General features: G+C 35.6%; 1 protein-coding gene across 1 annotated transcript in view; it reads right to left on the bottom strand.

Moving 5' to 3' along the window:
* LOC144452072 (endosomal/lysosomal proton channel TMEM175-like) overlaps positions 1–9,496 on the bottom strand; it is a 17,498-nt gene extending 8,002 nt beyond the window's left edge. The window contains exons 1-8 of the mRNA XM_078143083.1: positions 9,413–9,496; positions 4,868–4,912; positions 2,834–2,928; positions 2,514–2,565; positions 1,771–1,806; positions 1,113–1,196; positions 558–629; positions 101–193 (exon numbers count right to left, since the gene is read on the bottom strand). Coding sequence (XP_077999209.1) covers positions 101–193; positions 558–629; positions 1,113–1,196; positions 1,771–1,806; positions 2,514–2,565; positions 2,834–2,928; positions 4,868–4,912; positions 9,413–9,496 — 561 coding nt within the window. The remainder of the gene's footprint in view (positions 1–100; positions 194–557; positions 630–1,112; positions 1,197–1,770; positions 1,807–2,513; positions 2,566–2,833; positions 2,929–4,867; positions 4,913–9,412) is intronic.
* Between the last annotated feature and the right edge of the window lie 1,063 nt (positions 9,497–10,559).

The following is a 10,559-nucleotide window of genomic DNA, read 5'->3' as shown; positions in this document are numbered from 1 at the left end:
ATAAAATTATTTTGTAAATTAAAAATCCAAAATAAATAGCGAATCACCATCCATATGGCCACTTAAATACAGTGTGGCAATTTAAGGTGACAGTACCTACCACATAAACAGACACAGTGCAGATGGCAGCAGCCAGGACAGATAGAATCATCTTTAAACAGTCTTTGAACATCAGTACCCCTCTTAAGTGTTTCTGAAAATACAAAGTTTTAATATAATTTTTCATCTTCTATAGTCTTTAGTCTTTATTTAATGTAGTATGATTACATTTCGGTATGGATATACTGACATTGTCCACTACAATCTGAAGTTTGTGAAAGATACAACAATACTCATCCAGGGATGTATATGTAGATATGAGATGCGTAAACCAAAGACGAGATATCAGCCTTCTTTCCTTGTAACTCAATTGAATTCGTTACAAATATATACATAATTATATACACTGCACTATAGCCTACTCCACATAAAACTTGCATGCTATATAGTAGACAACAACAACAACAACAACAACAACAACAACAACAACAACAACAGCAACAACAACAAATACTTACTGTACTTTTATATTCCCCTGCGTCATCAGAGCCAATGCCTGAAACATGGTATCCCACCAGAATGACCAATAACTGAAAGAGAAAATCGCCTTTATGAAAACATGATAGAGCCAAGGAGATTATAGTCGATTTGTCAAATGCCTTATTTCTCCAAATTTTTTGAATATACACTGTACATCCGCATTTCGAACTCACTGTTTTCTTTATAACAAATTATTTGCTAGTGATGCATGGATCCTGTTTCAACTAAATTTAGATACACGACTTAGAAGGGCGTTTACTAAACAGGATGTTCACTATAAGAGAATTTGTTATAAAGAGGGTATACAAGATTTTCTGTCAACTTCCAAAAAAATTATAATATATATAAGTATTAAGAACATGTATATGTAAATTAAAATCAAGATTCTTGTGATTTCTGGACTGTAAAAAGTAAAGATATGGTGTACATAGGTGTAATACGCCAGAGCAGATGTATGGACCAGTATCTGAATATGTTGAATCTTATGCCACTATAGTGGTCTGTTGTTGAATAGAAGGCGTTAAGTTCCTTACCTCCATAACACTGATAATTAATACACAAACAGAGAACAGGAAGATAGCAAATGGATCTTCAATGTGCTCCGACAACACCGTAATCTGTCGAATACGAGGAGATAAATCATGTATGAATGTATTGCTGAACAGGGAGTCAGTCAGTTTTGTTATTTCAACCAGAGGAAATATCTGGAGCCGTGCACAGATACAGCGGAAGTGACGTTATCGATGAAAGTGAGGCTCCTGACTTCGATCGTCTGCTCATATTAATATTTGTAGTTTATAGAATACAGCTAGATATCCTGTATAGTCTCAGGGCATGAAGCAAAAACAAAGCATCGTTCCGTGTCAATTTTTGGAAAACGTGTGTAATTGTATGATTGTAACTGCACTTGTCCAGAAACTTACAATTACTAGTATGTATAGGACAAAAGTGTGGACATTTGCATTGACTTTATTGCAGGAAAACATCTCAATCGGTTGTGGATGTCGTCAATTTTATGGTGAAGTAACGATTTCTCATTCATGCTTTTTACACAATGCTCCAGGAGCTGTATCTAAGTTCATGAATTATATTCTTATCAACCAGTGATGCTATCTATAACTTTCTGTACTTGCTGAGGTGTGCACATGTGAAATATGAAACTATGGTACCAAATGTAAAAGAAATACCTACAGTGTACGGTAGGAATGTGATCGGTAGAAGCATTAGCTGAAAGAAAACGTATAGAGAGATAAATTGTGATATTTTGAATTATGGTGAGTAAAGACAGCGATATTTACATATCATGTCAACTTTACTTCCCTATTCAATACTCAATAAACTACTCAACAGCAACAACAACAACAACAACAACAACAACAACAACAACAACAACAACAACTGTATACACACATACATACATAATCATCTTTATATAACAATGTAGTATGTTACTTTTCTTTACTTGTTATGACTGTCCTCTTTGCACCCCTTATTTTTAAGTGCTTTATACGAGCAATTCAGTTTTGTAGTGACTAATAAGCCTGGTGGGCTGGGTGATGTGTTTGCTTTCTGTTATTGTTATTGCCAATTTGTAAAATGTATATCACATGTCACTATAATAAACAACCTTTACTACTACTACTACTACTACATACATACATACATACATACATACATACATACATACATACATACACATACATACATACATACACACACAGACATACGTACGTACGTACGTACGTACGTACGTACATACATACATACATACATACATACATACATACATACATACATACACACATACAGACAGACAGACAGACAGACAGAATCTCTCTCTCTCTCTCTCTCTCTCTCTCTCTCTCTCTCTCTCTCTCTCTCTCTCTCTCTCTCTCTCTCTCTCTCTCTCTCTCTCTCAATACAATATAACTTACAATATTACACAGCAGTAAGGCATCGCCCACCCTAGCAATCGATTGAAAAGTCCTACATGAAAAAAGTGAAACCCAAATGATGATGATTAATGACATTTTAGTCGTTATCTCATTTACATTGAAATGCCAATATATAGCGCAGTAAGACTATTAATCTGACTTAGAATGATACGACATCTCGAGTTTAATTTCTGATGCACAATAGCCGAAAGCTTTTCATACACTATGGCAATATCATATTTAAAAGAAGATCAATGGCCTATGTACATGGTGTCATGTGTGATGTCATAGTCTCTATACGTCACCAAACGTACACTCACCAAACATGCTCCTCCCATTCTGAATAAATAAAGAGGGCTGCCAGAGCGTAAATGCCAATGGAAAGTGCCTGATCCCACACGTTTTGCAACACCGACTGTAAGAAGAATGAATTCTAAGAATTACTAGCTGATGATGTTATCTGACAGCATTTTGAAATTGATAACTATATTTTATATATATATTGATTAAACATTTCATGTACTAATAGATAATTCCTTGTACATACATATATTTTTTTAAAAGAAAATATATCAGGGAAACCCAGTTGGACGTATGCAATAGCAAGTTCAATGCCGCCATGAATGTCTATTTTCAGGGAATTTTGGTTCGTTTGATGTGTGCTAGTAGTTGATGACTGAATATACAGTATGAGTTGAGTTTGCCATTTAATTGTGTATAGACAAATTATTCGACTACAAATTGTCATGGCAACGTATTTTTCATGATGCACACACAGTGACGTTGCTATTATATACTCTTATCACGTTCGCTTATGCTTAAAAGTCTTCCTTGGAAATATGTCGACTCGCATTCGGACTATCAATGGGGGTTGGCAAATAGTGACACAGTGCAATTTTAGGAAGAAAATAAAAAGCATAACTAACAAATAACAGAGTAATAAGAGTCTCCACTTACTCGTACAAACTCAATTTACGACTAATGTATAAAACAACGCCATTTCTTAGTTTTACAACATAAAATACTCGTTGGCATGTCGCTCGATATAAATTTTTGATACCTTTCCTTTTACGTGTGTATAGGGAAATGCTACTTGTAATGGCGAATTAGCGAATTCGTCGATGATTATATTTGTGTGACGTATTGGTTTTGCTGTCTCTATTTTACATTAGCAACTACGGATTACGAACATACTCCCTTGCCCCCCCCCCCTTTCCATAATCACAATCACGTTATTGGTTCCGAGGTTGTTAGCACATGTCTACCAAAAAATTCGAATAATTAAATGTTATTTTCGCCAAGGTGATAACATTCTATATTTACAGGTAACGGGAATTACAATCACTCTTCTTAAGTGATCACTGAAGGGGAACTAGCGACAACAGTCCTGTATCGTACTGTTGACCTTATTTGTCAAATGCACTGGCTTGTCACATCATGATGTTTACACGAGATCTCTTTGAATTTTTTTTTTGCTCTGAGCACAGATATGAATCAGCTTACAATCCACTCTCTAACACCAATTTCATAATGAGTTTGTGATATGATACCCCAATTTGACCTTTTTTGATATACATCGCGAGTACTAGATTTCATTGACAGATGTTATCAACTTTGAAGTTCCTTTATGTATCTAAAACAGTAGTTTATACATTTTACATATTCTGTGTTTTGTAAATGCAGTAAACATTATAAATCCTTTTGAATTGAGATTTTTTGAGACTAAATATATATTTATCAATTGTGTTTATTTTCACTACAAGTAATGCATGAACTAGATGAATGCGCGCTTTTGATACGTTCTAATAGCATTTCTAATCATTAGTTTGCAGAGCTGGATTCTATTAACGAGAAAAGAGAAGCGGGACATTCGGGCTCGTACATGGTCGTCGTTGATGCATGCCTACAGCATTGTCTAGCGGCACAATACAATGTAATATAATATAATTGGATCTGTCAGTTCATATTATTGTAAATTGTGAACATAAAAAGGAAATGTCAACGTGTCAGGTCAGGAAAATATAATTAATGTAATAACTTAGGTTGAATAGTACACGACATTCTTTTGTTAGAATTAATTAATGCGCGCAATTACATTTAGCTAATTAGTGTGTATGGTACAAAACAGTATCGCTCGTTTTGTTGAACACGGTTATTGTTAACAAGTGGGCAGCTGATTGTTGAAATTTAATCCAATTTTATGGTCATTTGGGAAACTGTTGAAGTTGTTAATGTTAATACAACAATGTGTAATTATGATCAGTTCAGTGAGTTGTCATGGATACGTGACATTGGTTATATGTCATGATTAATAATTGATAATGGTGATATGCTAATTTATCAGTGTATCTCACCTTAGAGTCATCAAAGTCCGATACCTGGTCAGAAATCGGCACTATCTGTAATTTACAAGAGACGGAAGTGTTAATGACAAATGGGACCATCAAAATCATCATCATCATCGTCGTCGTCATTATCATCATCTCCTCCTCCTCCTCCTCCTCCTCCTCCTCATCATCATCATTATCATCATCATCATCATCATCGTCGTCGTCGTCGTCGTTGTCGTCGTCGTCGTTGTTGTCGTTGTTGTCGTCGTCGTTGTCGTCGTCGTCGTCGCCACCGCCACCGCCCTCGTCACCATCGATAACAACAACAACAACAACAACAACAACAACAACAACAACAACAACAACAACAACAACAACCTAATATCAAATGACTATGCTTCTGATAAATAGACTACTGCGTCGAATGTTACAGTATGATACATTGTAATTCTGGTGGGGAGAGAATAAACGCAACAAAAAGCTCCGAAATCCCCTGCGGTATTAACAAGAAAGCAAGACGTCAATACAGGTTTAAATCGAATGTAAATGTCATCACATCCCAAGACATGGTAATATTGGTATTGGGTAAATTTCACTTAAACTAATATTTGAAAGAAAATCTGAGATATGAAATATATTATAGATACCATCACTGTCGTCCATTTCAACGAAATGATTTGATTAATAATTGATAAGGTAATCAGGTTTTCAGTAGATACCGACGTTATTAGTATAAACAATTAATGTGTACAAAACACCACACCGTGAAAATAAAGCAATAAAGCCAACACCTTAAACACGGAATTGTTTCTCTTCATCGCACACATCTCTTAAATAGCCCGCATCGATCTTATTTTTTACGTGTTTGTCCAACCCTGGAGATCCGAGTGAAAACAGAAAAAATAACCCTCCCTACATTAATTGCGGCTTCAGTGAAGACAACTGCAGAGCCAATCGTGAACAAGCAAATGGCATATCTGCCCCACATACACGTACATTTGCTCTAAAGAACTAAATAAAAAGAACTGTTACAGTAACTGCCATAAATGGTAGATTGAGTGGCAACTTTGACAATTAAAAAAATGCATCGTCACACCTTTTTAGACAAAATGTCCTGACCAGAAATATTTTCTTTGCCTAATCAAGAATATTCCAGAAGGTTTTGAGTTTCAATGTGTGATATTTGTACAATTTCAGTTGAACATTTTCAATAGAACTAATACATTTCTACATCATTATCTCGTACATATATTCAAGTAACATCACGTGACATTATTTGGAAGCCTTCGTAGGTTCAAAGGTTAAAGTCATTTGGTTCAGTAAAACATTGACCATGACACCTTGACTGTGAAAATTGAAAATCGAATATTTTTAAAGTCAAGCCCTGATAATATATACTTTACATTCTCAACTGGATCATATGTAAACGTTGGCTAGTAATAGACCTTAAATATTAATACAGCGCCCTCTAGAATGGATGTCATGATCATATAGCACTGTGCAATCATTACCCTTAGTACGGACCTATAATGGAACAACGGCCGTTTATAATTTAATCAATTCCTCTTGGGAAAATACAATCAATAAAGGCGTTTGCAATAATATGATTAAATTTGTCACAAAGTAACGCAATCCTTTGTCCTACCAGGTGCCCAGTTATATAGCTTGGTCGATTGGGACAAATTTGTGGTTCAAATTTTATCCAAGGTGTGAAAAGTCGGGGTCAATGACACCTTGTAGAATGAGATTGTTGCATGGATGACTACACCTTCACGTTAAGAGGATGGAGGCTCATGGGCTACTATACACCTAATAAAAATCCAAATGACAGATGATGCCACTGAAAGTTATCTAACCTTTTGGCTAACGTTTCTGTAAATCAAAGTCCCAAGTGTCTTGAACTGGAGTGTGTCTATATTGTATGCAAAGGGTGTCATTTTTTTAAGACCGTAGGGAATGAAGTGTGGTAAATGCAAGACATATAAAATTTACTGTGTGATGTAGTAACCATACACAATGTGTTGTATCAAATTTGGCCCATGTATGTCAGAGAAGCAACGCCTGCCCGAGGGCTACTACCAAATCAGAGTTACTATAGACTCTGAGTTTCAATTAGGCATACGCGGCACGATGCTTTCTAGGTCTCACACAACGTCTCAGATTACAAAACAAACACAGACAATGATATTGCGCAAACATATAAAATGATACATTGTATCTCACTGTGAAAAAAATCAACATCACTCGGATATGACACAAGGAAAATTCAAACACAGAACTGTTTGTTTGTGTTCACAATGAGATAAAATGAATCATTCCATGTGCATGCACGCTATCAGTGCCTGCATTTTGTGTAATTTGTAGCAAAAAAGTGTATAAAAAACATTATGCCGCCCAATTGAAATGCTATACGCTTTCTATTTTTGTAGTAACTACTTCCTATTACAACGCACGTCCATTCATTCTTTCTCTTTCCGATGATATACAGTCACTTTGGCTGCGATATATTGGACATTACTTTCATCTATTAACGGAAAACGTCAGTTAAGAGCACTGTGGACAGTCTTAGTAATAGCATATGATAATTTATATTTGGATCGCTGTTATTGACACTCTATATACAGAATAAAATGTTTACGATTTCTATACGTATACGAGTTAAGAACGCTGTTATTGTTCAGGGTAGTTTATACCCTTAACTTTAATTTCCCTAAATATAGGACTTAGCCTTCTAGAATTCAGCAATAGTAGCGTCTCGCCGTTTGTTGCATAGCAGTTTATTTTATGTTATCAAAATTGTTTATTCATCTCTGTAATAAGCTTATAAAGGGTTGAGTGACATTGGTGAAATGCCCTAGACTGTAAGATACGTCGTGTTGTTCAACCCACTGTGTTCAGGACTATCAGGCTTCTTAAACCACTGATGTGTACTGGCTGATAGCGTGGTACGAATGTCTTGTATCTTACAGATTAGAAATCCCCTTGTACGAAAGGTTTGTCGAGAAAGAGACGAATCTACAGCCGGAATATTATATTTAATCGAATTTAATCCTTTTTAAAATTCTTTATTTGCCATTTTAAAATTATTGTCTTTTTTCATGTGCTGTGACTGTGCGGAATTTACAGTAACCGCATTGCTTACGAAACATATGCGATAAATGACATTTTCTGAAATAAAATTAATGAGAAAAAATAAAGAATTTCAAAAAAAAAAACCCTCTCCTGAGCGACCAAGAATCCCTTTCGATTCATCATATTATTAGTGACCATAGCTACGACATCCAGTAACCAAAATTACCACATCCCGGGATACATCTCAACATCAGCTCTCTATGATGGAAATACTGGAATGTCATAACACTTAATGAACATAGCATTCATAAAATACCTACTGGGACGACTTTACCGTTCCGGTTAAATTGAATGCATCGCTAGAAATATTCATGCGCTTAATAGATCGCTGTGTAAAAACGATGGCCCTGACTATTCAAAAGGTTGAATATCTCTACAAATGAATTATCCTTAAATTCAAGGTGATACTAGTTTATTTCCTGATAAATAGTTGATTGAGTGAATATGCAGTGTGTAGATCATGAGTAAATTGTTGTTTTGTTTGAAATGTCCCAACATGTGTTGCCAGGGGTTGCCAGACCTGTCAAACACGATATTTTGACACGATAATGGAAATTCTTTGTACGAGGAAAAGTTGGCAAATAGCGATGTTGTCAGTTCAGTTGTGGCTTTAAATTATATTGATGCATCTGTCAACCGTCTTCCTTTCACGCAACGTGACACTCGTAAAAGCCCTGTTTTTAGATATTATTCTAAAATTATCGATTGTACAATGGCAATTCTAGCTCTATATCACGGTGCCAGTATTCCGGAGGTAAGTTATGCATCTATGTATTGCTTACAGCCACACTACACTACTGAACAGATAGATGGCAGTTATGTTAACGTTTTGTTGTAATGTTTATATTTGAGGTGTGGTGAGGGAGATAACACTGATAACAGTGAGGAAAATCACTCTGCAAATATGAGCCACCAATTATGACTGTATGTGGAACAAGTTGCCACTTCGAGACACTTGAGTTTGATATTCAATTCCAGTCATTCTTGCAAACCACGATTGTCATTTTTTAAACTGTATATAGTACTGTAAATATTAAATATAAAATACAGTAATTAGAAGTACACACATTAACTTTTAATAATTATATTAATATTGTATCAAATATTATTACTCGATCGTGTAAACTCTCCAAGTGGTTTGAACTTGAAGTTTATTTGGTGTGTAAACAATATAGTACATCAATCTTAAATTTCGTCTTCAGCGACATGGGTTATTGCAGATATTGTGGTCTCGTCCGTACCTCTGAATTTACGTGGTTTGACTGTAGATAGGTGAGGTTACAATATCAAAGTACTCGATAAATAAATAAGCGGGTGGCTTTTAACTGGATTACGTAAGGTTTCACACATTGTATGAATTCAGTCATTTGATAGCGAATACATAATATTATCCAATTTTCACTGACAATTCATGTGATTCAATATAGTAACACTTACCAAAATTGTTATGACGATAGCGTATACTGCATCGCTATAACCACGGGTTCTTTCAGAACTCATGTATCTCTGTTCCATCGCCATGATCAGGTTTATACGGTTGACCTCACCGTCGCGTCACACTCGATCTGTGTTTCTTACTTGTCTAGTGTGGTTCATTCTAGCTTGGGGATCTTTTCGGTGAATGACTGGGTGTATCTAATACACATCACGTGATTGGCGATACAACCTAATAAGAAGTGCGTGTAGGCTCATGCAAATTTACATACGTGATGATAAGCTAAGCTGCCCGCATCCATCCTCGATCAGGCAACGTTTTGTCTTAGCCATTCAGTTCGATGATAATGTGACTCTCAACAATACGCACGAACTGAACGATTGGCGAGGACTGCATATGCAGGTTGGCAACCCATAATATGATTATCCACTTTCTGTAACAGTTGTATTTTTAGACAAAAAATACACGTACTTAGATATGGGTGGATGTTTTCGAAAGATAATCACAAAAATGTTTACATGAGCGGATACTTTCTTAATTTTACATTGGACCCTAATCAATAAAACGTACCCACTATTTATTTATTAAAAGGAAATGGCCATAACTAAAAACCCAAAAAAACATGAACACTATTTTTGCTAGTTTGTGTCACGTGGAGAATAGGGAACTTGCAATCCAGACTGAGCATGCTCAGACGCAAAGGACTATGGGATTATCTGTGGTTATCGTAATATCTAATCTGGAGCTATCGATTAAATAACTCCCCCACAATGGTCAGCAGGGTAACTATGAATTGATTATTTGTGGTTACAAACAATATATGAATATTGTTTACAATACTAATTGATTAGTATTTATTATCACATTTCCCATGATGCAACATTCAACATGGCGGGTTTGCAAGTTCAAAATTGCGACATACTGGGCTATTGCATTTACTGAAATGTTGACACATAGTAAATATTGGATAAGTCGCATATACCAGCTAGGCAAGCCCAACCTTCAGATTTCCCATATTACATGGTGACAAATGCTTTCATCGAGGTTACAATATATTCATATGATATTGTTAGAAGAGTATAAACTCTTCAGACATACCAACTCTTTGGTAACTAAAATAACTGCAACAATTAATTAATCACGTTGTTA

This window comes from Glandiceps talaboti, chromosome 22, assembly GCF_964340395.1.
Source record: "Glandiceps talaboti chromosome 22, keGlaTala1.1, whole genome shotgun sequence".
NCBI classification, from domain to species: Eukaryota; Metazoa; Hemichordata; class Enteropneusta; family Spengelidae; genus Glandiceps; species Glandiceps talaboti.
This window is presented reverse-complemented; position numbering and strand designations above follow the sequence as displayed.